This window comes from Mustela lutreola, chromosome 12 (genome assembly GCF_030435805.1).
Source record: "Mustela lutreola isolate mMusLut2 chromosome 12, mMusLut2.pri, whole genome shotgun sequence".
Lineage (NCBI taxonomy): Eukaryota > Metazoa > Chordata > Mammalia > Carnivora > Mustelidae > Mustela > Mustela lutreola.
Genome location: NC_081301.1, coordinates 53,356,395 through 53,383,280, shown reverse-complemented (window position 1 = coordinate 53,383,280; position 26,886 = coordinate 53,356,395). Strand labels below are relative to the sequence as shown.

The window sequence follows — 26,886 nt, the reverse complement described above, 5'->3', positions numbered from 1 at the left end:
CCCAGGCATCCCCCATAAGAGACTCTTAATCATAGAAACAAATTGAGGATTGCTGGAGGGGAGGGATGGGGTAACTGGGAGTTAGACATTAAGGAGGGCATGTGATGTAATGAGCACTGGGTATTATATAAGACTAATGAATCACAGAGGTAGATAAGACCTCTACCTCTGAAACTAATAATACATTATATGTTAATTAATTGAATTTAAATTTTAAACCCCTCCCCACAAAAAAGGACAGTGTGGGTGGGCAGTTAAGACTGATAAAATATACAAGCAAGTATTCTTATAAGCATCATTATATTTAATATTATTCTGGCCAAACCAGTGGGGAATAGAGAAAAAAAAAAAAAAAAAAAGGAAGAATAATTACTGAAAAAGAAAAGACAAAATTATCATCATTAGTGAAAGACATAATTATGGTCTTCAAAAGCCCAAAGAACTGAAAAATTCTTAGAATAATTGAATTCAAGAAAGAAGCCAGATAAAAGAAAATTATACCAAAAATAGCTTTCCTATTTATCATCAGTAACCAATGAGAAGATATAATGGAGGGAAAAGTGTCTATTCACAGTAATTTCTCAAAAGCAAACTGCCTAGGACTGAACTAGTAAGTGTGCTCAACTTACATGAAGAAAACTGCAAATTTTACAGAAACACATCAAAGAATATTTGCCTAGATGAAGTGAGGTCCCTCATTTCTGGATGAGAGTGCTCAGTGTGGTAAATGTTCTAATATTCCAATTATTTCCAAAATAATTTATAGTTTTAATCCCATCCTGATAAAAATACATAGGCATTTACTTTAATGGAAATAAATGACTTAATTCTTTATTGAGAACTAAGATTAGGTGAGAATGGATAAGAAAACTTTGAAGACAAGTGATAAGGAAGAACTTGCCTGTGAAATATTAAAGTGTATTACTGACCTTTTATATTTAGAATAACTGATACTGGCACAGAAATAAGGAGGTATATCTAAGAAACAACAGAGCTAGCCTTTCTTTCTATTCAATAGAAAAAGCATCAAAAATCAATGACAAACAGTTTCATTATTCAAAATCTAGTGTTGAAATTTTTGACTACTTGGAGAAAAAAAACTGTTCCTGTGTTTCACAATATGATGAAATTCATTTCAGATGGATTAAAAAGGCAACTATAAACAAGAAAATCTTAAGAACCTAGAAGGAATTATGGACGAAATAGTCATTTAGTCACTTGATGAGGATGGACTGTACAAATATAAAAATAATAAAATAACAAAATTCAAAATCTTCAAATATAGTATAAATTCAGTCACATAAAACAAAACCAACATTGGTGTGCATGTCTCCTGACCATGAGGGTGCATACGTGTGTGTGTAAAAAGTGGGAGAAACAGAGCTCATTTCGTTTTCTTCTTATTTTGCTTTCTGTGTGTTTTTCAAAAAAAATTCTCTGAGAGCACCTGGGTGGCTTAGTGGGTTAAAGCCTCTGCCTTCGGCTCAGGTCATGATCCCAGGGATCTGGGATTGAGCCCCACATCGGGCTCTCTGCTCAGCGGAAAGCCTGCTTCCTCCTCTCTCTCTCTCTGCCTGCCTCTCTGCCTGCTTGTGATCTCTGTCAAATAAATAAATAAAATCTTAAAAAAAAAAATTCTCTGCAGTGAACATATTACTTTGATATTCATAAAGGAATGTTTTATGATGCCAAACTGACTATGGAGTAGGTTAATTAATAAGAAGGTCATTTTATGGGGTAAAATCCCAATCAAACTGATCTAAAAATATAAACAATAAAGCCCTAACTCAATATAGAGAAGTAAAATTTAAAAATCAGTCAGGAAGAGAGACTATGGACTCTGAAAAACAATCTGAGGGGGGTTTGAAGTGGCGGAGGAGTGGGAGGTTGGGGTACCAGGTGGTGGGTATTATAGAGGGCACAGATTGCATGAAGCACTGGGTGTGGTGAAAAAAATAATGAATACCGTTATGCTGAAAATAAATAAAAAATAAATTTAAAAAAATCAGTCAGGAAGAAAAATGAGTATATGTATTTTTTAATGGAGATACGTCAATCAAAGTGAAAGTTTTGGGGCGCCTGGGTGGCTCAGTCAATTGAGCATCCAACTTTTGATTTCGGCTTGGGTCATGATCTCAGGGTCCTGAGATTGAACCCTGTGTCAGGCTCTGCACTGAGCATGGAACCTGCTTGAGATTCTCTCTCTTTTCCCTGTGTTCCCCCGTCCCCACTCATTCTCTCTCTCTCTCTCTCTCTCTCTCTCAAGATAAAACAAAATAAAATAAGATAAAAGTAAAAATATTTTTGTGTCACAAAGACAAGACGACATCTACTACTAGTTAGGAGACCTAGAATTTAGTTCTGACTCGGTCATAAAACAGCTGTGTATGTATGTGCAAGGTATATGATTTCTCTGATCACCATTATACAACAAGTTGTTTGGGCTACACCAGTTGTTTCCAAACCTAGCTGATGATCCATTTTTTTTCCTGGGTGGCTTTTTTAACTAGCAAAATACGCCTCGTGCTTACTATGTGCTAGGCTTTGCACCAACTGCCTTTTATCTTATTTCTCTCAATTACTCTAAGAAGTCAGTTCCATTATTTCCATTTTAAGATTTATTAAAATGAGGCATAAAATCCAAGTCAAATAGCTAGTTAAACACACACTTGAATCCAGGCAAAGTGGGCTCAGGGTTCATGCTCTTAGCTATTAATGTTAGACTCAGAAATCTTTTTAAAAATCTTTGAAAATTCACCAGGTGATTTGACCAGACCATCTCAAAGTTGTTGTTTTTTTATCTCAATTCTATAATTCTCTGATCCTGTCTTGTCATTTTCTTATCATTTTGTATTTTATCCATTCCTTGGGAGTGACAATGTTCAATATCTGACTTTCTTGGGAGAAATCCTGTGAGAAGTCAAATTTTGAAAGATGGAGGTCTCTCGTGACTCTAATCTTGGATCATCTTATGTCAGCACAGAATCCAAGCTGTTTCAGCTGGTACACAGTTGCCCCAAATAAAACAAATTACAGAGTACATGAATCAATTCAGTAGGGTGTTAAATATTTCATATAAATTGATTTCATCTTCTACCTTCATTTCAAAGTGAAGAGATCAATAGGAAGAAAGGGCAGGGGGATTTGAAAGAGACTGAAAGATGGAGGGGGCCTTGGGCTGTCTCCTTGATGGCCTGGTCTTCCATCTCCCAGTCTGAAAGAGTAAAAAGGATATAAACCACTATTCCCATAATACTGGGACAGACTTGCTCTTTGTCTCCCACAGCCTTGCCTAGTTGATTTGTGGACCCCCTCATTTCCTCTAATAGGCGAAAAGAGTTTCTAACCAAGATGGAGGGAAATGAAGCCTGGAAGAGAGGGTGCTCCAAAAGACCAATTGTCAAGCTTAAGAAAACTGAAGGAAGAGGCGTAAGAAGGGTTGCATGTGACCAGACCAGACCTTCCTCCATTGCCTTAGAGGGGCAAAGCTAGAAGAGAGGCAGGGAAGGGAAATTATATACTTATATTCTGCAGCTCTAATGAGTCACTGGGCAGTCCCACCCATGGTAGCACAGGAGCTGTCCCTGGCGTGGCAGCCAGCACGAGTGGCTCTCTCGCTACAGATCAGCTGGGGACACAGACACATAAGCCCCAACTCTACCTTGTACACGATTTTGCTCCTGCCATCTGTGAGGTCCAGCTGGATGGAGATGTAGTCGATGTTGGGAGAAGGGGGATCTGTGTGTTGATAGCGAAGCCCCATCAGCAGGAACTCCTCACAGCTCACCTTGGCACTTCCCATTTTCTTCAGTCCCAGGGCACAGCTTCCACCTGGACACCTCAGCTCTGTTCCCAGTTCTAGAATGTACAGCACTGAGTTAAGACAGCTACTTGAGCATGAATGTGAAATTTTTAAAAATCCTCCCTCCCGTGGATCCTGACTGCCTCAGGAATACCCACGCATACCCTCTAATCATTCACAGAGGGGGATGGCATTGTTCAATAACCCTATAACTTCTTTTCCTGAAAAGAATGGTTGACCCGTTTTCTCCCCCAAGATCCTTGCCCACAGAATGTTACACTGAAAAAAAAAAAATAATAAAATACATGTTCTGGTGACTGAACATCCCTGACAAAGAGGCCACTGGGTCAAGACAGGCTTTCCACATCCTAGTGCTGGTCTTCCTTCACAGCATGCACGTCCATGGCTCCATCATGCACTCTCTCCAAGGCTGTTCAACTTGCTGAAATTCACTCCCCACTGTGTTCATCACACCCCCAAGTCCTGACACCTTTCCAGGTCCCCTTAGTCCTTTTACTAAACCCTCCTTTAAGTAATCTTTGATAGCCTGAACCAATCTGCTCTCTCCCATTAAAAACCACCATCATCTCTTGAAGAGTGTGTCTCTTTCTTTGCCCAACTTCTTTTTACAGTCGTGTAGGGTGATACCCATAGGCCACTTATTTTTCGAGTGGTCTTTCCCTATTGTATAAAATGAGTGTTCTAATTTTTAGCCAGATGGTCATGAACACTAAATGGGAGGGTTCATGTGCAAACATACCTTTAGCTGTAAGTTGTTGCCCAAATTCAAGGTATCACTATGACTGTGATTATTGGTCTTCCCTTAGTGCCTAGAACATTATTATGCACAGAGGAGGTACCCAAAATACACTGATTAGATGAGTAACAGAAGGGACATCATCCATCAACTCCTCCTGATTTAAACCACAGCTAATGGCCACCTGCTCTACGTCAAACTTATTTGTAATCAAATAATACTTAATAAATGCACCAGCTGCTCTTACTACCACTGCCACTGTGAATAACAGCTGACCATCACTGAGCGCCTGCTATGGGCCCGACACCATGTGAAGCCCACTGCATGCATGTCATCTCATTTACTCCATCCGGCCACAAACTTGGGGAGCAGCTACTATCTTTGCCCATTTTACAGAGACTTAACCAGGTTAAATATGTTACCTAAAATCACTTAGGAAATAAAGAGCAGAAGCTGTTTCAAACCAAGGTCACTTTGATTCCAAAGTCCATACTCTTAACCACTAGCCAACATTGTTCAACCAGTTATAATATCAAAGATAAAAGATATTTTTTGTCAAAATAGAAGATGAATATTAACAGATGTTTTTGTCAGTTCTATTAACATTTGGGTACATATTAAAACATACATATGAGGGGAGCCTGGGTAGTTCAGTCGGTTAAGCATCTGACTCTTGGTGTTGGCTCAGGTCGTGAGATCCAGCCCCACATCAGGCTCCAAGCTCAGCAGGGAGTCTGCTTGAGATTCTCTCCCACTTTCCCTCTCTCCCTCCACCATTCTCACTTTCTCCCTCTCCCTGCCTCTCTCGCTTATAAATAAATCTTCAAAAAAAAATAACAAAAAAGAACACGGTACATACGAGTCTCAGGGAAAAAACTGTGTGGCTGATCTCCACGAGGTTTTTCTGGCCGAGGCTCCAGCAGGACCATCTGACCGTGGGCTGGCAGCCGGCTTCCCACAGGATCCAGCCTGACCGTACACTCCAGGCCAGCCGTCCTCTCGTAATCAAATCTGAGGAGGTTCTTATCAATGGCTTGGGAAAGACCATAGAATTCAGACACCTCCAGGACATTGTTACTCCTACGGATGATGTTACAGTCTGGTTCGAGGAGATAGACCCGCAGGATAAAGGTTTCTGTGAAGGTATCAGTCTCAGTAAATCTGTGGAGAGAACAAAGCAAAGGCAATGTTTAGCAGAGCTCAGGTACACTTCCGGTATCTAAAGACTGACTTTATAAAATGCGCATATAGGGTAGAGTTTGCATTTTGTTATATACTCGACTCCCGATCTCTGATCTCTTCCTTTCTTCTCCTTATCTTGGTGTCAACTCCTTTATCTGCCATCTCCCTCCCCAATGAGCTTTCTTTCCACACCTTCTCTCAAACCCATCATCCACATTGATATGGAACGATGGCTGGGAGCTCAGAGTCTCACTTCTAGCACATCTGTCATTTGAGTAGCAAGCTTGTGTAATTTATGGATCGGGTCTTAATTCAGGAGTGAAAGGATGTGGAGTTTCTGAAGCATCAACACCTTTCTGCGCTTCAGAAACCTACGAGAGACATTGTAAATTCCACTTTACAGAGGGGGAATCTGAGGCAGAGAGAGGCCAAGTAGCTCGCCAAAGGAGCTGATGGGGAGAAGAGAGGGGAATAAGCATGTTCTCTGATTTTCTGCCTCCAGCTCCTCTAAATATTTTCTTTCGAATGTCCTCCAGCAGCTGCTCTGACTGAGCCCTGCTCGCCAAATCCCCTATCCTGCCCCTTGGAAACTCAAGGAAGAAGTGGGAGAAGCCAGAACCACCAGCTTTTCCAGGCAAGCTGTCCAAGGTTAGTTTTTTAACTCTAAAGCCTTAGAAAGATCAAACAGCCCTGTGTGCTGGTGATACAGAATCTCTGGGTACTATTTCATTTTTTGAGCACAGCATTGTGTTCAAGCCTCTCTTTCAGCCCTTGTTCACATTACAGTTATCTACCATATTTTGCATCAGATTATGAACACCAAAAATCCATGAATCTTCATTCTTGTGTTTCCTATGCCCAGCATTGGGCCTTGAGTTATAGTAGGTGATTATAAGTGTCTATAGAACGATTCAACATGCTAGTGTCTTCTACAAAACTCTTTGCAATAGTACTGTGGTACTTAAGGGAAATTCATACTAAGATATTTCAACCAGATATTCATAACCGCCGTAAAAATCTATCTAAAAGCCTACTCCAAAAACCTATCTAAAAGCCTGGGTGGCTCAGTCAGTTAAGCATCTGCCTTTGGCTCAGATCATATTCCCAGGGTCCTGGCATCGAGCCCCATGTCAGGCTCTCCCCTCAGCTGGGAGCCTGCTTCTCCCTCGCCCTCTGCCTGCATCTCCTCCTGTTGTGCTCTCTCCCTATCAAATAAGTCAGTAAAATCTTGGAAAAAAAAAAAAAAAACCTACTCCGCCAACTGCGTTGTCAGTTACCTCTATGAAGTGAGCAATACCATAACCATGAACTTAATTTTTAAGCTAATTTTTACTGAGATGAAATTTACCTTTTTAAAGTATACAACTCAGTGGTTTTTAGTATATTCATAAGGTGGTGCAACCTTCACAACCACCTAATTCCAGAACGTTTTTATTCCCACAGAAAGAAATCCTTACCCGTTAGTGATCACTCCCCATTTGCCCTTCCCCCGGCCCCTGGCAACCACTAATCTGCGTTCTGTGTTTTATGAATTTGCCTTTTCTAGAAAAGGTATGTGACCTTTTGTGTCTGGTGTGTTTCATTTCGCATGATGGTCTCGAGGTTCGCCCATGTTACAGCCTACATCAGTACTTCATCCGCTGAGTAATATTCCATTGTATGGATACACCACATTTTGTTCACACATTCATCAGTTGGGTTATTTCAAATTTTTAGCTATTATGAATGATGCTACAATGAAGATCTGTGTGCAAGTTTTGGGGGAAATAAAGGTTTTTATTTCTCTTACACATATATTTAAGAGTAGAATTGCTGGCTCACACAGACACTCTGTACTTAACTTTATAGCTGATTATTTAAACATTTTTATTATTTAATATGCTTACGATTAGAAGACATACCTGACTTCTTATTAACTGAGCAGCTGATAATCAAAATAAAGAATAGCATTCAATTTTGGAATATGTTTTTTGAGTTCTTTTTAAGAATTTGTATTTCGTAATTTTAATTTCCCATCATAAGCAGGAAGGTAGATCACCAGAGTGACCTGTACAAGAACTTTACAGGGGAACAGGACAGAAGCTTTCCACAGAAAAGATGATACAAATAAAGATAATTGAAAATCGACAATTCTTGCCTCACCTACTTAGGTCCCCAATTTCTACTGATTACTTGCTTGTTTGGGATCTAGCAACTAGCCTCATGATAACATCAATCTATAGAAAAATCCTGAAGAAGTACACAGAATGGTTATGTGTGCTGCTTACCTGTAAAGTCTAAGCTTCACTGTGTCTTCATCAAGAATCGGGCAACCATTATGAATATACTTTACTTCATTGGGAAGGAAATGGCAGTCAAAGACCTAGTTCACGTGAAGAAATGGATAAATACTTGTGAAAAAAATTGGTACAAGATTAGATGTTTCTGGCAGCAGAGTACCGCCTAGGGAAACCATGGTCTGTTAGAACGGTATGTCTGAGTGTGTATATGTGTGCGTACGCGTGTCCATGTTGTAACCACCACCATCTCTGCCCACCCCTGTGCCCACTCCCAGCCTGCTTCTATAGATGTGTCTTATTTTAAGAATACCTAAACCATGGGGTGCATGGGTGGCTCAGTGGGTTAAGCCTCTGCCTTCAGCTCAAGTCATGATCTCAGGGTCCTGGGATCCAGCCCTGCATCGGGCTCTCTGCTCAGCGGGAAGCCTGCTTCCCACTCTCTCTCTGCCTGCCTCTCTGCCTGCTTGTGATCTCATCTCAATCTCTGTCAAATAAATAAATAAAATCTTTAAAAAAAAAAAAAAGAGTATCTAAACCATGATAATCCAAACAGATCAAGCAGATATATTAAGGAGTAATTATCTCTTAAAATGATTCTGTTTACAGTCTCCAGTATATTTAAACTATGGTTCCATTTATCAAAATATAATACAGCCACACCCTTCAGGGGTTCATAGCAATGGAATTAGAGGCCTACCTGTGCATATGCATGAAAAGGTACACATTACCCCACACACTAACACACTGTATTGATTATATATCTTTTTCTTTTCCTTTCTTTCTTTTCCAAATAGCATTTTTATATTCCAAAATAAAGCCACAGGCTATGGACACTGTTGTGGTTGATCAGAGCCAAACGTGGCCCCAAACTGCTTCTCATATAATTGCAAAAGACTGCTTTACTGGTTACGAACAGCAGAAATGGTTGATGAGGGGGCATGGGTGGTTAAGCGCCTGCCTTCAGCTTGGGTTGTGATCCCCAGGTCCTGGAATCAAGTCCCACCTGGGGTTTCCTGCTCAGCGGAGAGCCTGATTCTCCCTCCACCTCTCCCTCCCTGGCCCCCCTCTGCTCATGCACTTTCCCTCTCTCAAATAAATAAACAAAATCTTTTTTTAAAGTGGTTGATGAGACCAATAGCAAGCTAAAGGTAATTTCTTCCATCCAAATAAAATTATAATTAACTGAATCCCTATTAAGGAAACTGCACCGTTGTATTTTGGGAACTCTCTTTTTTGGAGGGCGGGAGGGGACTGTAATTCTTAAAAGAAGAATTTTCTCTCCCAACCACACCATGACTCTCCTTCTGCCCAACCTGACTTGTCAGAGTGTTAAGAAATACCCTTGAAGTATCCCCATACCATAACTGTTGAGTTCATGGTGTTTAGCCTACATTCTGTCACAGTTTCAAACATTTACAGACAACATCATCCTCTCTAAGACTTTACTACTAATACAAATGATCTTTTCCCACAGACATCATTGGCTCCTCTTTTTAATTGACAACAAAGAAGGAGATAAAGGAAAGACCTTCCCCATATCATTGACAAATAGTCCTGGTGATAAAGAGACAATCTGGTTTGTTAAAAGAAACATCTGTTTTATTTTCGTAATATGTTTTCCTTTTATAAAAGGCGACAACCATAATTGTCCATAAATTTACTAACTAAAACAAAGGAGAGCTAAATCCTTTTCTAATTACTGTCTAGCCTTGGTTTTTTTCCACTTCAACTGCTTTTCAATTACAATTTATAATTAAATTGTCACACATTCCTAATTCATTACTCACTTTAATGACAGTATACTGGTTCAACCTAGAGATGTTTTCTTACGGCCGCATTTCTGATTCAAAAAAGCAAGCTCAGCTCTAAACTGAGGGGATTTTCCACCCAAGAAATGTCTTGCTTTGAAACAGGTGTGAGAAGTGCTCTGTGTGAGGAAGTTGTGTCCTAAAACATGGGGAAAACATATTGCCACAGACCTTGTCTAATTGACTACATCAGGAGGGTTATCTAAACAGAAGGTACTGGTGTGCGCCAATGGAAATCCCTTTCCAAATATCCAATAGGAAAATGAACCTGTTGGTCCTAAGACAAACTTCAGTAATGAAATGAAAACACTAATTGAACAGATGTTAAACAAAACATTTTCTGTGCAAATCAAATAAAACTGTTCATTACACAGCAGGGTGTTGTTAATACAGTCATCTCACTAGAAACGGGTTCACATAAGCCTTGCTTTCAACTTACTGGTAAGTGCTATTAAAGAATAATGCTTGGGCTTTGTGTGTATGCACACGCATTCGGCTATGCTTAATTTCAAAAACACCATAAGAAATCAAGCCTTGGAAGCGTTGCATTAAAAATAAGCACATAATCTCCCCCAACCCCCCCCCAAAAAAAAGAAAAGAGAAAACAACAGACTTTATGTAGGAATCTGGTTTCTGTTGAAATTATCATACTAAAGTAGGAAGAGTTTGAGAAACAAAGTTTTCTGGATACATAGATTTCCTTCTGGTACAAATATCTGACAAAAGGGTAATGAAACTCCACAGCTCAATGGGTTCCTTTTCTACACAATAAATTTTAGAAGATACAAGTCACATATTTACTTTAGACCATACAAATCCATTTGAGATGCCACATTTACCTCCAGAAATGCGCTCACTGAACATTTTCTCATTTTAAAGCCACAGCACTTGAGGAGACAAGTTGGGACTTTTTTGGAGCCCCATCCCTGGCCTGCCTATTCAAACATCCCTAAATCAGACAGGCACGCTGTTTCTGCTCCATATTCTTTCTAGCAACTGGATTTTTGTCTTAAAATCAGAGAAATTTTGGAATGGAGATGACTAGGAGATCTCTTACAACCCTTGACTCTAATAAGTGTTTTACCTGATTGTAGTCACTTAGATGCTCTTTCGCTCTCTAGTATCTCAGAGACAGCCAGATGGCAAACACCATTAAACATCACCAAAAATAAATAATGGAGACAATTCCACTATTTGCGGAGAAAGTACTATATATATGTTTATGAGTCATAGGCTATTTGAGACAGGGAGAGGATACTCCTCAGAGGCTGACTTAAGGAACAGTATATTCTCCCCAAATTACTTTCTAAGGAGGGAGAATCTGGTGAAGAACAGGGCTTTTGCTTTGCACGCGTAGGGCCAGAGATAATAAACCAGGAAGAAATTTTTTTCTCTTCCCTCATAAAATATTCAACCTCACTTTTAAATAAATACTGAATGATTTTTAAAAATATATTGATTGGAAAGGGTACCAAATTACGAGTTCATTTCTTGATAAGGCACCCATATACATCCGTGCAGCCCCGGACTCCGGTGTTCTAGGACTAGGGTCCTCTATTGCTCTCTAAAACTCCAAGGATTTGCTTTTAACAAACTGAGTCCTTGTAGTTAGGACCCATGTTCTGTAGTTGAGCTTATTCATGTCACCTATTCATTGCCCTTAGTCATGTGGGATCTAGGTATGAGCCACCTCAGGTCTCTCTTCTTTCCCTGACTGTAAGTTCCAACCAACCAAACTTCCACTGGGCACCTGGGTGGTTTTGTCCCTTAAGCATCTGACATAGGCTCAGGTCATGATCTTGGGGTCCTGGAATGGACCCCAAGTCCAGCAGGGAGTCTGCTTGCCCTTCCTCCTGCTCATGCTCTCTCTCTCTCTTATAAACAAAATCTTAAAACATGCACACACACACTTTTGCAGTGCAAACGGTGTTGGGAGAAAGTATAAAGATGCTGCAAGTCCCAAACACTTGGGACTACAACCCCTTAGGAGCTGGGACCATTACTGTATTCAGTTCGGAGGTGCCCATCAGAAGCTCTGAATAACAAAAGAAAATCTCGTGGGAAACTGGAGAGAGACATTTTGTTGCTGTCACATCAGGAATGCTCCCTAAGTAGAAACCCACCACAGAGTTGTGATGTATTTCAGAACTGGCCTATCCTCTGAGAGCGGTAAATCAAACAGCTTGCAATAACCACCTGAGTTAGTATCGATCTAAGTCCCCTTCCATTTGTCTCCACATCATCTAGTACCACTGTGGAGTAACTTCCTGGAATAAAAGTCTTTAGCCAAATGGAGAAGAAAGTTAATGTTCACGGTTCACAAATAATGGTGCATGTTTCCAGAAGCAGCAGTAGCAGCCAATGCAGAACATTCTCAAAATTGTCTGCATTGGGAGGAAGTTAAACCACAGTAGGGATGAGCCATAAAACCAGAACCAATTTCCTATTTTATATAGAGGTAAACTTCTACTTCAGGCAAGTACAATATATGATAATACAGACTATTTTCAACCCAATGACTTAGACAGTAACTCTATTCTGCTCTTAGAAGATAATCCTACAAAAGGATTGTGCCTAATATACTCTTAAATGATAAGGTCTCCAAGATTTTGACTAAAGGAACACATTTTTCTACAGACATTTCTGAAGAAACAATGAATATTTAAAATGAAGTATTTTCACCTCTCCTTGCCATGTCTCTCCTCCCACTCCCCGGAATGTTCTAGTGATGGAAACAGATAAAAATGTCTTCACGTTTTACTTGTGCTATTCTGCGATCACAAGTGTAGCCTAAAACATATCTTGAAATCCTGACATCTTACCCAAAGGCACCCTGACTAGCAATGGATGAGCTAATTTGGGACAAGAATAATCCCATAAAGACTGATCATATCACACCACACAGGGCCTACTCCAACCTTTGAAAGGCTGTCCCATCCCTCTTTGGTTTCATTCATTCTCTCTCTCTCTCTCTCTCACACACACACACACACCCATACACACTCACATTCACACACATGGCTGAATAGAAAAATCTCAGGAATGACCTACCTGTGGAGTGAGTTTCCCGACCCTTTGGGTCATTGGCTCGTTCATCACAACTTCCACTTTGCAAGCATCTTTCTCTTTGGGGATGACAAACTTCAGGTCATCTCCCGACAGGAAGGCAGAGCTGCCCTTCATCACCCTGATCCCACGGTTAAGGCTGATGAAGGTGGGACTGGCCCAGCCAAGGAGCAGCAGGAGCAGAGCACTGGGCCCACCCCAGTTCAGAGAGCTCATGCTGTCAGGGGCCAACTTGGTTTGTCCACCGGTGAAATCCCTTCAACACAAGAGGGCTTCTGTTCTTCCTCCAGATATGTTAGCTCATAGTCCAAGGGGCAGGGCAAGGGGTCCTGACGATGTGCCCCCAAGATCTTAACATGTCCCTTTCATTTCAAAGCCAGACAAGGAGGCTTTTCAGGCAATCCCAGGGCTTTTAATAAAACTCGCTGATCACTCCTGACAACGCCAGCAAGATGAATGTGCCTCCCAAGTGCTTTTCTAATCCTGCAAATGAGAGGAGAGGTTGGAGGAAAGCGAGAGAGAGAGAAAGAAAGAGAGAGAGACCAAAAGGTTTGTGTGACTATTCAAAAGATCCCTGCTGGCAAAGGAATCTTTCAACCAGCCTATAATTTCAGCTAAATTAAAAACAAATAAACTAACTTGACCTCCAGGCCCATGTAAAAAGGCAGTGAAGCCATTTCACTACCCTGCTTGTAACTCCCGCTTCCGGACTCAAAGCTGCCCCCCACCGCCACCCCCACCCTGCCCCATGGGGATATCACTTGTGTGGTCCCACAGGAGCCAACCAGCCTCATTCCCCAAGTACAGTGTTTGGTTGCCTGGGAGGTGAGCTCTGCTTCTGTTTCCTCATCTGTTAAATGAGGACCAGAGCTAATCTGTAGAAGAGAGCTGACAGAATTATTTGCATGCTGTTTCAAACACTGATGAATTCTTAATCATCATGACCCAAATAAGAAACGAGCTTCGTAATTTGTCCCATGAACACAACTCTGACATTGCTGGGCAATGAAGACCCTGAGAAACTCTTGAGTGTAAATTGGAGAACAGATATTTTTCTAAGTGAACATTTTGGGGGGGTGTTGTTTTTACACCAAAAAGACTAGGAATCAAGTCACATAGCTTGACTAGACACAGATGACTCGGCGTATGCATACATGTTGGTATTGTCTATGACATTAATTGTAACATAACGCACTGAATGGAATCTTTGTTTCTACTTTCACCACTTAGAATTTCAAGATTATTTCTCTGTGTTCCATAACAGATATGACTCTGCCAAGTAAAACATATTGCAATAAATCCTCAGGTTCAGGCTAAGGTTGGGTGGACCAATGATGGTTGACTATGCCCGTAGGAAGTCTTAACGTTTTAATGATTTCAACAAATTTCTGTACATAACCAAAGGATACTCAAATAAATGTTTGACCAAAGGGTGTACACAAAAAATCACCCATGTTCAATACATCAAGGGAGGACTCATTCTCTTGTCATTGTTTGAAACCATTCACTTTTGAGGTAGTACATGACATACGTCACCTGGTATCTAAGGGGGGTGTACATTTTACAGAACAATTTTTCTTTTTTTTTTTTTTTCATGGCGTCAATCTCAAACTAAAACTGTTCCCACACTCCCACGGACGGTGTTGTCCACAATCCGGCTGAATGAGGTTGGCTTATTTGGGCAGAAATGTAAACTTTGCTGTTGAACCTTCACAACAAAGTCAAACCTGGTTTCCATTCATGTTTGACATGTAAGACCACTCGAGGGGGGAAAAAAAAAGGCAGCACATTCAGAAAGAAGAGCATGGCTAAGTGTTTCTCAAAATGGAGAGGTAAGGGGAAAAACTTTGCTTTCTGAGATTTTTAAAGAATTAAATCAACCTGTAAAGGCCGTAAGGACAGCAGGCTCTCCTGCATCCCTCTTATCTCACTATCACCTCCCTTCTCCTTTCCTGCTTTTTCTAAGATCCTCTGACTTTTTAACATGGGGAGCCTAGGGTCCCTGGACCTGGCTTTTGTCTACCCTTCCTCCCTAATGATCTCATTTCTTGGCTTTAAATACCACTTATATGCTAATGAGTCCCAAATTTATATCTCTAACCTTCTCCCTTAACTCTGGATTCCATACAGCACTGCCTATGTGACATCTTCCTAGGGGTGTTTAACGAACATCTCATTCTTCATGTTGCCAAATTTGTGCTCTTGGTCCTCCCTCTCTCCCTCTCCCCGATCTCAGTTAATGGCATCCAACTTTTTAGTTGTTCTCTCCTTTGTCTCAATGTTTAGTCTACTGCTAAACAACGCAACAAAATCCTGTTCGTTTGTTGCAATGGACACAACTTAGGGTGACCTCCAAGAATTTCGGCCTATAGCATCCCGGAGTTCCCTCCCATCGAGTGACAGCAGAATCTTTGAGGCTTCCAAACAACAGAATAAGGCACAGGTGATGGGATGTCATTCCCATGGTCACACTATTTAAGAAAAGAATCTGTCTTAGCAGACTGGGGCTCCAGGCTCTCCTGCTGGACTTGAAAAACAAGCGTCCCTGGGTTCTAGTCTGCCAACAGCCTGAATGAGCTCAGAAAAAGATGCAGCCTCAGTCAAGCCTCCAGGTAAGACTGGCATCCAACCTCCAGAGAAGATGCCTTGATTGCCGCCTGAAGCCAGGAACCCAGGTAAGCTGTGACCAGACTCCCAACCAATGTCAGCTGTGAGATAAGAAATTTGTGTTAGGTCACTAAGTTTGTAGTAATCTGCTTACTTGGCAATATAAATTGAATGCATTCTTCTTCAAAACATATCCAGACTCCAACCACTTCTCACTTCCATTGTTGTTATGAGAGCCAAGCTGTATCATCAATTCTTTGCTGGATGACTACAAATAGCATCCAATTTGACTTCCCCGCTTTGCCTCTTGCCTCCCCGATAGCCAAGCTTCAGCATGGCAGCCACAGATCCTATTAAATATTACTTAGGTCACTTCCATGCCCCAAACCCCCAATGGCCTTTCATCTTAATGTAAAAGCCATAAGGCAACCATGTATGTAACATGTTTCTCTCTTACTTCTCTCATCAGCTCTTCTGTTTGTCTTTCCTTCACTTCCCCTGCTCTAGGCCCACTAACGTCTCTGCTCTTCCTCAAACATGTCAAGATTAGCCTTCTCTTGCTCCCATCCAGAACCTTCCCACTTGCTGTTAGCCTCTAGCACATTCTTCTCTCGGATATTCTCCTTCTTATCTCACTGGCTCCCAGTTTTTCATCAAATGTAACACCTGCTCTGTACCACACCTAACCACTCCCTTAAAACATCCCCAGCATTCTTTTCTGCTTTGTTTTCAACCTTAGTCCTTAAAACCATCTAATAATACATTTGCTTATTTACATTGTGTGTAACCATCTCCCTCATAGAGGTGAGAATTTTTATCTTTTTTATTCATGGATTTATCTTTATGATTTCCTCCATCTCGTTGCCCAGGATGACACCACAGGTTGGCAAAGCTGTGAGCTAGAAGGAGCCTAGAAGGGACATTTGCAAAGTGAAGTCACCATACCAGCCCATTCTTCCAGAATTTTACATGGCAGAGAATATAAACTTTTTGTTTAACCCACTGATACTTGGTGTTTATTTTGGTACTCATGACTGAAGTGTAATTATAGCTTTAATCATCACCTTATTCTTCAAGTTTTTCTATTAATTTAATTTAGTCACTAATCAGCTAAATAGTGTACCTTCTTGCCTAATAGTATACGGGGCAATAGGTCATCCTCTAATCATATTATAATAAGTTCTTAATTAGCCTAGAAGTACACAGACCAAGATCCTATGCTTTTCCACAAGGAAGAGATAAGAGAGAAGGAGGAGAAAATCTATTCCTGTAGCTTCCTAAGCTGCAATGATATGGAAAGAGTGGACCTGAATTCTGAAAATCCAGATTTGGCTTGATTCTTCTGAACACTGGCTTCCTCTTCGAAGAGAAGAGCCATCCATCCTCCCACTTCCAGTTTCCCTGTGAGACCAAATGAAATAATCCATGTGGAAATACTCTAATGATAAAGTGCCATACAAATGAAGCATCACTATCACAAAATCCATCAAAGGAATAAGAGAAAAGCTTGTCTTGAGACAAGTCGAATGGCAGGACTTGGCCTTTGGTGAAGGTGGCAGAGTCGGATTCCGGACAAGTCAAACCAAGTATGTTCTGTTTACATTTTCATTTACTCTTTTCTTTCTCAGGATCGTAAGACAAGCTGTAACGATAAAAACTGAATTCCAGTATTTCGGAAACAACCTGAAGCAACACAACTGAGAGAAAAGAAGGGCACAAGAGTAACAATTTCTAAACTCAAAACCAAATATCCTTTAATCAGAGGGCTTGAGTGAAGTGTGCAAAATTAAGCTCCATGAAGATCAAAAAGAGTATGTTGTACTTATGTTCTATTTACATTCAGATTTTGCTCTGGTATTTTTTTTCTTGGTGTTGAGGAACATCAAGAATGTGGGCATTCCATGGAAAATATTGCTCTGATTTTTCACTCGAAGAAGGCAGCCGAGGAGGGGAGAGAGAGGATTTGGATGAACAAATGGAGAAGAGAAGAGCAAACAAGTGAACAGAACAATAGATAAGGAAATCTGGGCTCTGCATCATACAAAGTTTTGTAGACAATGATGGGCCTTTTACCTCCACCCCCCAAATTAAATGGTAGTAACTGTCTTGACTCTGATACAAAATTATGACGTCCAGAGGGAACCAACATTTACTTGACAACACCCTGATAAAGCTCATCACAAGAAGCCCCTTTTCTGGTCCCAACATAGGGCCTCATCAGATGCTTAGAATCCATCTGCCCACAGCTCTCTCAGAATGCCAGTGGAGGCACCCACGGAGTGAGCAGAATCAGCAGAAGCACTCAGATGCAGAAGCAGAAAGGTGGCTGAATTCTTCAAGGGATCTTGTCACCTGACTTTTAGCCACTCCAGACTTAATTTTACCCTTTAACAGAAACAAACCCTGTCTCTCTTTGTCTGTGTGGTGATTCAGCTGCTTCTCACCATTTCAAAATCCTCAGGTTGCAGCTCCAAAGCAGCTCTGTTCCTATCGACCATGTTCTCACCTTTGCCTTTTTCCTTCTTATGGGAATCAGGTATTCTAAGGAATAGCTGTACACTCCAATAAAAATGAGTGAAAACATATTCTGAAAAGTGGTAAAGGACTCTGCTTTGAGTTCTTCCTCATAAATATTCAAAAAATGTTTCTGTAATCAACCTTTCTTTCTTGGTAAATTTCCTGAACAGAAGAAAGTAATTTAGTAACATTTCCAGGTGGCTGGGGGTTAAGGAATGTGAGCTAGTATTTACTTCATAATTACACATTTGATTTAACCTTAGGAGCATGTATTCTTTATGTTAATAAAAACATGAAACTCTTATTACTTAGCTAGAGTATTTTGCACACATCAAGAAAAGAATGGATCCTAGCTGTACTCCCCGGCTCTTTCTGCAATGGAAATTTTCAGTGGTCAATGAAAATGATGTGTGCCCTGATAAGAATCATATTTACTACTATTCTTCTTTAAAGTTTGCAATGGTAGCTATGCAATGCAAAGATATACCCTTCCCCATCTTGTGCCCAGCACAATAATCTTATATCTTCTTGTTGGTTTGCTTTGCTGTGTGCAGGACTTTGGTAGACAGCCTGATACTCTTCTCAGTGATCCAGGTTAATTGTTACCAGTCAAGGGAAGATGATGAAAACAATGGAACTGTTTGTTTTCCTGTTTTACAAGTACCCTCAAGTTTTTAAAAATGAAAATAAACTTGAAAGAACAGGACCTAATAAGCCCAAAGAGAATGAAAACAGTAATTCAGAAAGATATGTGCACCCCTAGGCTTACTGCAGCATTATTTACACTAGCCAAGATATGGAAGCAACCCAAGGGGTCATTGAGAGATGAAGGAATGAGGATATGGTTTATATCTACGATGGAATATTACTCAGCTACAAAAAAGAATGAGATTTTGCCATTTGTGACAACATGGATAGAGCTAGAGAATATCATGCTAAGTGAAAGCAGTCAGTCAGAGAAAGACAAATACCATACGATACTGCTCATATGAGGAATTTAAGAAATAAAACAAATGTACATAGAAAAATAAAAAAGATAAACAAAAAAACAGATTCTTAAATCCAGAGAACAAACTGGTGGTTACCAGAGGGGAGATCAGTGGAAGAATGAGTAAAAGAGGGAAAGGGGATTAGGAGTATACTTACTGTGATGAGCACTGAGTGATATATAGAAATGCTGAATCATTATATTGTACCTCCAAAACTAATATCATGTTGTATGTTAATTATACTTCAATTTAAATTTTAAAGAAATAAATAACAAAACAGGGGAACAGGAGAAAATTAATAAAGTGGGTTTAAGTTAAAAATAGCCAACTCAGGATCAACCCATTCCCACCTACCCCAACAGAGAGATTTTGATATCCTTGCCTAGAGTGATGAAGAAAGCCAGTGAGATTTTTCTAACTCTACTTCACATTAAAATCTTTAAAATATCAATCAGAATGACCTGAGAAGCCACCGTGGAATTTTTTGATGGATTTTTAAAATCATCATTATTTTCACCCAAACGAATTTCCAAAATAACTCACATAAATCAAAGGTAAAAATTTAAAGCGTAAACTTGTCGCTGAATAAAATTGCCCACAGGACAACTGAACTGAAACCAAATCATAGATGACATGAAGTGCTCCAAAGGAATGGGCATTCAAGGGGAACTGTATCCAGAGAACAGCTAGCTGTCCAAACTCAGGTAAAATGGTTCTCTTCTCTGTATTTTGGTTGAGGAAATTAAGACTTAGGCAGAGTTTACCAAGGACTTCAGATGCACTGCCTCCTCTGACTTCCGCCCCCGCTGGGGGAGACAGACATGTCTAATTGCTCCTTGTGATAGGCAACAGGGAGTCAACACTCTAAGAGGTCATAGCCTGATGCAGCAAAGCCTGGGGGAAGCAGGTCTTGAGTCTCGGTGTAGGGATTTTTCCTCCTGTATGCTACCGATCTCATTCTTTTCTCTCCAACAAAGAGTAGTTAAACCATACAAATCACAAAAGAGCTGGGAAGATACAGTCATAAAAAAGTTTTTCTTTTTGAGAAACACATAACCTTTTATGGAGTTTTAATTGCTCAACAACCCCACGAGAGTGAAAAATCTTTGGCAATCTTGCCCAATACAGAATTTCCAGAGAGATTTCTCTCAAATAGAGAGACAGAATCTTGAAGAAGAAAAAGCTTATGACTTCGAAGACTGTTTTTTCTTTATCAAAGGATTGTTCATGTCTTCCTATCGCCATTTTTTGATTACCTACTATATACAGGCAGTGAGCTCTGTTCTTTATATGTTTTTGTTACTCTCACGACAAGCCCTACAACACGTTTTCTACTATTGTTCTGATTTCATAGGTAAATAGTGCCTTATAGAAGTGACAGAAGAATCATAAACAAGAATTAACATTTACTAAGTGCTTACTAAGGGCTAGGAGACGTTGAAAGTACTTTATACATATTACCTTTGTTTAATTCCTGCAACAGTTCTAGGATGTAGAGAACGATTTTACAGGTTTGGAAAATGAGGTGCAAAAAGGTTAAGTAACTTGCCCAAGGTCATCAGCTTGACTCGAGTCTGTGTCCTAGTTTTGCCTGACCCTGGGACCCACACACTTAACCACAAGACATTACACTGCTTCACATGACAGCAAAATATATATATTTTTTAAGATTTTATTTATTTATTTATTTGATGGAGAGAGACACAGTGAGAGAAGGAACACAAGCAGGGGGAGTGGGAGAGGGAGAAGCAGGCTTCCCCTGAGCAGGGAGCCCAATGTGGGGCTCCATCCTAGGACCCTGGGATCATGACCTGAGCTGAAGGCAGAGGCTTAAGTGAGCCACCCCGCTGTCCCCACATCACAGCAAAATCTTACACTCCTTGCAATTACTTCACTATCCCCTCGGGGTTGTTTTCTTACAGTACGTGAACCCCTAACAATTTTAGGGGACAGTTGCAGACAGCAATTGATGACTGTTGCCTGAGTTCAAGTTTCACTGCAGGCAATGTTCTCTCAGAGAAGTAGCTGTTACTTTAAGAGCAGATAATCAAGGCAGATGCCCTGTCTCATTGCATCTTACTATTCCAACTCCTCACACAAGCAGCACAGTTTCAAGATCTCAAGGCAAACAGGTCTCCTCGAAATTCCAGGCTATTAAATCAATAAAATGTGTCTTGACTCTATTTACAGCATTGTGCTTCCCCCACTCTGCAAATTTTTTCTAAAATGCAATCTGAATCACAGAATATATGGTTTAGGAGAGACATTAGAAATCAAGGAGTCCACATCCTTCATTATTTTTTCATCAATGTAGTCATCTTTTTTGAAAATAACCCCCATTTATGTGTATTAAAAAATATATTCTCATTAACTAACATAAAAACAAAGAAACACACAAAAAAGGAATAAATATCCTTTCCCAACACCCAAAGAAAACATCCTTAGGTTTTTCAAATGTATGTGTATGTATATACAATTTTTAAACTTAATTAAAATCATACTATAAAAAGAGCATGGATGATCTTTTCCTATTAATGCAACATTCTAGTTTAAGCATTTTCCATATCATTAAACATTCCTTGTGATCTTACTTTTCAGTTATGCCCTCTATCCAACACATGGATATACTATGATTTCCACCTTCATGTCTTGTTATGCTGAAGTACTTACCATGCCAGTAGATCGTGATGAAAACTCCTTAATTACACATTAGTTTATTTGTCTAGTTCTTTCCTTTTGATAGTTTTCTAGCAGTGGAATTATAAGATCAAAGGGTATGAATTTATTTTGCGGATCCTGATACACGCGCTTTCTAGAGAGATGGTGCTAATTTGACACCATTTTCAGTCTAGCTCACATTCCATATCACCTCTTAAATCTTTCCTCACTTCCAAAGTGAAATGTTGTATCCTACCCCTATTTTAACTTGCATTCCTTTGTTTACTTGCGATATAGCTTTTTATTTATGTTATGTGTATTTTCTCTTTTAGAAAGCCTTTCATTTTACAGAAGAAAGAAAGTCCCATGGCAATTAGTGACTTTACTAATGTTGAAAGAAATTTCCAGGCACAAGACGGAGCCACTCCTGCCCAGGATACCACAATCACAGACCGAAACTTAGATAATTTTCGTGTCCCTGTCAATGCTCTGCTTGACCAGAAACGCCGTCTCTTCAATTAGCCAATCCCGAAGGCCAAGCCAACTCTACGCCTTTTCACCCTCAACAAGGTTGACCATGTGGCCACAACCAGTCAGATATTCTCTAGCTGTTTCTTCCTTGCTTTTTATCCTTTTTTTTTTTAAAAGATTTTATTTATTTATTTGACAGACAGAGATCACAAGTAGGCGGAGAGGCAGGCAGAGAGAGAGGGGGAAGCAGGCTCCCCGCTGAGCAGAGAGCCCGATATGGGGCTCTATCCCAGGACCCTGAGATCATGACCTGAGCCGAAGGCAGAGGCTTAACCCACTGAGCCACCTAGGCACCCCTTGTTTTTTATTCTTTATCCTATAAAATTTCTGGCCTTCTACCCCATTTTGCAGTTTCCTGAGACTGTCTACCTCATGAAGTGTTAAGTAAAGTTTGTTTGCATCACCCAAATTATCTCCTTTAATCAGTGTCTCCACACCAAGATTACACAGGTGTCTGGAGACAAAGCCTGGTTTGGAAACTTCGTCCTCCTGACATCCAGACCATGGCAATGTCCGCCATCCCTGAAGCTCACTCAAATCACAAATGCTTGGTCCAGAGACTATTGTTTCAGTACTTTCTTCCCCCAATTCAGCAAGTCCTGACAGACTCCCAGAACTATGGAGAGAAAGCCTTTCCTCGGGCTATGCTGTCAAGACCCAAGTTGCAAACATGGATCTTTGACCACCACCCAAACTCATTAGAAGGTTTCCATTCTAGGATTTTTCAGTAGTTCAGTGTTTATCCCACTGATCAAGGTCACATTTTGCGAACTATGTTTCTTAAAATACACATTTTGGGGATGTTATAAGCTTTCACACACACAAAAGTCTTCTATATCCAAATATATCTAAAACACAGAAAGCTAAAAGGTTTTTGTTTTTGTTTTTAAGATTCGCAATGCAATATGAGCATATCAGAGGCTCTAAGAAGCCCTGAGGAAAGAAAAACTTTCACATGGAAGTTTGCAAACTTACAGAAAACACTCTCCGTCCCAATACAAAATCCAGGTTCTTTGATAAATCACTCAAGAAACACTTGGTTAGAGAGTTAAAAATGACTGAAATACAGAATGGCCACAAATTTCTGGCCATCCCTGATAAATCCATATTTAATGAATCTACATCAGAAATCCAAATTCCAGGCCACTCTTTGGAAACCAGACATCTGGCCTTTCTCTACAAAGACCTTCCACTAAAACTACCTTCAAAGGTAGAGAAAATGGATGGCAGGGTGAAAAAGATTTTGTCCCCTTGATTTACAGTTGTTTTTAATGACTTTTGAAGTTTCTTAAACCATCAAAGGCATTTCCTTGAAGATTAGGAAGTGACCATAATTTACATTCACTTTGCTTTTAGCCAGAGGGTTGTATCAAACAAATTTTCACAACAGCTTGTTTTAATTGAATAACTTAAACAGAATGAAAAACATTCTCATTCACAATGGTCGACTCTACCTGGGACTGAACCATGTGTACACACCCAGACTTAAACTCAGGACCTTCCCAAACACAGTCACACTATTAAAATTGGCTTTTCTCTTCTTGAGTGAATTCTGTATCTTTTAAATTCACCAAACACCAAGTTGTCCAGAAGTGAGAATCTGTTGAAAGTCACATGAGGTCATGTTCAGAAGTTCATCATCTGGAAACAATTCCCTTTCTACATTAGATCCTGGTTCTCTGTTTGAAGAGGACAAATTCACTAGTTCACTTAAGATACAAGCAATTACAGAATACCCATTTTGTGACAAGGGCTCTAATAAGTGCTAGACAAAAGAAAAAAAAAGACAAAAAAATTCTTGCTCATACAGCACATTTATATTAAAATGGAGAAGGAATACATATAAACTCTGAATTCAAAAAGAGTGGTAAGTGTTCTAATGGTGGAATGCATTGCCTGCTACAGGAATAAATAGGAGGGCAGCATTGACTCATACTGGGCATAGGGGAGAGCACTTTCCTACAAGGGGATAGAGCTAAATTAGGACAAATAGGATTTATTTAGAAAGGTGAAAGGGAGTTGGAATGGCTAAAATTAACCAGTTAGGATGACAGGTGTTGGCGAGAATACAAAGAAAAGGGAACCCTCCTACATTGTTGGTAGGAATGCAAGCTGGTGCAGCCACTCTGGAAAACAGTATGGAGGCTCCTCAAAAAGTTGAAAATAGAGCTACCCTATGACCCAGCAATTGCAATACTGGGTATTTACCCAAAGATACAAATGTAGGGATCCCAATGGGCACGTGCACCCGAATGTTTACAGCACAATGTCCACAATAGCCAAACTATGGAAAGAACCTAGATATCCATCAACAGATGAATGGATAAAGATGTGGTATATATACAATGGAATACTATGCAGCCTTCAAAAACTTGCCACCTGCAACGATCTGGATGGAATTAGAAGGTATTATGCTAGGTGAAGTAAGTCAATTGGAGAAAGAAAATTACCATATGATCTCACTGATATGAGGAATCTGAGAAACAAGACAGAGGATCATAGGGGAAGGAAGGGAAAAATGAAACAAGATGAAACCAGAGAGGGAGACAAACCATAAGAGACTCTTAATCATAGGAAACAAACTGAAGGTTGCTGGAGAGAAGGAGGTGGAAGGGATGGGGTGACTGGGTGATGAACATTAAGGAGGGCATGTTATGCAATGAGCCCTGGGTCTTATAGACAACTGATGAATCACTGAACTCTACCTCTGGAACTAATAATACACAATATGTAAATTAACTAAATTTAAATAAAAAAGAAGCTTGTAACTATTCCTAGAAGAAAGCAGGCCATACATTAACAATAATTATCTTCGCATGCTAGAATTTTGGATAGTTTTTATTTTCTTCTTTATAATTTTTTTTAATTTTCCACAATGAATTTATACTATTATAAAAAAAAAAAAAATTGGGAAAATGTTATTTTTAAAAAACTTCAGATGTACTATCAGTTTATTTAGTCTCTTCCTTATTGTTAGACATTTGGGTTTTCCAGTATGGGGCAATGAATATCTTTGTTCATAAAGTATTTTCCAAATTCATACTTATTTCTTTAAAAAAAAAAAAAGGATTTCCATATTGGCAGATCTTTTAACAGGACTATTTGTGATGGTTGGCCTCTTTTCTTCACCAGACATCTGTGAGTTTGGATTTTATCATTAGCTATGGTATGCAAGTAAGATGGTCAAGGTTATTGTAGTATAGCTCAAGGAGCAATGCTGGGTAGTTGTTTTGTTTTGTTTTAAGATTTATTTATTTAGAGAGAGAGAGGGTGCAGTGCGATGGGGTTGGGGGAGATAGAGAGAGAATCTCAAACAGACTCCCCACTGAGTGTGGGACCCAACATGGGGCTCAATCCCACAACTCTGAGATCACAACCTAAACAGAAATCAAGAATCAGACCCTCAACTGACTACACCACTCAGGCACCACCCTGGGTAGTTTTCTGAATGTTGAGCAGTCCTTTCCACCATGAAGTACTCCATTTCGAACAGTACAAGTTAAGGGTAAATTGCTGAGTTTGAGGAGCTCCTTAGAGCATTGTGCGCATATGCTATCGTAGCAATACCATTTTTTACTGTGAAGTACTTGATTATTGATCTGTCCCACAGACCTCCATTTCTCAAAGGCGGGGGGTTTTACCTTAGTGGACTGTTAGGAGTCACCTGCCTCTCCACTCATTTACACAGAGACTGTGCTTCTGATGTAACATCTACTCATTGATCCTCTGACTCTGCCATATTCTTTCTCTTCATCTACAAACACGCCCCTTTAACCTTTCTTTCTCCTTCCTTCCTTCCTTCCACTATTGTGTATTATTTGTTTCAGGGGTACAGGCCTATGATTCATCAGTCTTACACAATTCATAGCACTCACCACAGCACCTCCCTAATGTCCATCACCCAGATACCCCATCCCTTCCACCCCCTCCTTCCCTCCAACAACCCTTAGTTTGTTTCCTATGATTAAGAGTCTCTTATGGTTTGTGTCCCTTTCTGATCTCACCTTGTTTTATTTTTTCCTTCTTTGTTTTATGCACCTCCATTTTGTTTTTTTAATTTTTTTTATTTTTTTAGATTTTATTTATTTATTTGACAGACAGAGATCGCAAGTGGGCAGAGAGGCAGACAGAGAGAGAGGAGGAAGCAGGCTCCCCACAGAGCAGAGAGCCCGACATGGGGCTCAATCCCAGGACCCTGGTATCATGACCTGAGCCAAAGGCAGAGGCTTTAACTGACTGAGCTACCCAGGCACCCCCGTTTTGTTTCTTAAAGTCCACATATGAGTGAGGTCATACAATAATTGTCTTTCTCTGCTTGACTTATTTCTCTCAGCACAATACCCTCTAATTCTAGTCATGTCATTGCAAATGGGAAGATTTCATTTTTTTTTGTTTTGTTTTAAAGATTTTATTTATTTATCAGAGAGAGAGGGAGAGAGAGCAAGCACAGGCAGACAGAATGGCAGGCAGAGGCAGAGGGAGAAGCAGGCTCCCTGCTGAGCAAGGAGCCCGATGTGGGACTCGATCCCAGGACGCTGGGATCATGACCTGAGCCGAAGGCAGCTGCTTAACCAACTGAGCCACCCAGGCGTCCTGACAAGATTTCATTTTTATGGCTGCATAGTATTCTATTGTGTAGAATACATATGTATACATATGTATACATATGTATATATGTGTGTGTGTGTGT

The 26,886-nt window shown here is 40.1% G+C and overlaps 1 protein-coding gene across 1 annotated transcript in view; it reads right to left on the bottom strand.

The window, feature by feature from the left end:
- Positions 1 to 26,886, bottom strand: part of FREM1 (FRAS1 related extracellular matrix 1) — a 181,421-nt gene that overhangs the window by 139,135 nt on the left and 15,400 nt on the right. Inside the window, exons 2-5 of the mRNA XM_059142310.1 lie at positions 12,880 to 13,377; positions 8,009 to 8,103; positions 5,419 to 5,720; positions 3,662 to 3,858 (exon numbers count right to left, since the gene is read on the bottom strand). Coding sequence (XP_058998293.1) covers positions 3,662 to 3,858; positions 5,419 to 5,720; positions 8,009 to 8,103; positions 12,880 to 13,110 — 825 coding nt within the window. The 5' untranslated portion in view covers positions 13,111 to 13,377. The remainder of the gene's footprint in view (positions 1 to 3,661; positions 3,859 to 5,418; positions 5,721 to 8,008; positions 8,104 to 12,879; positions 13,378 to 26,886) is intronic.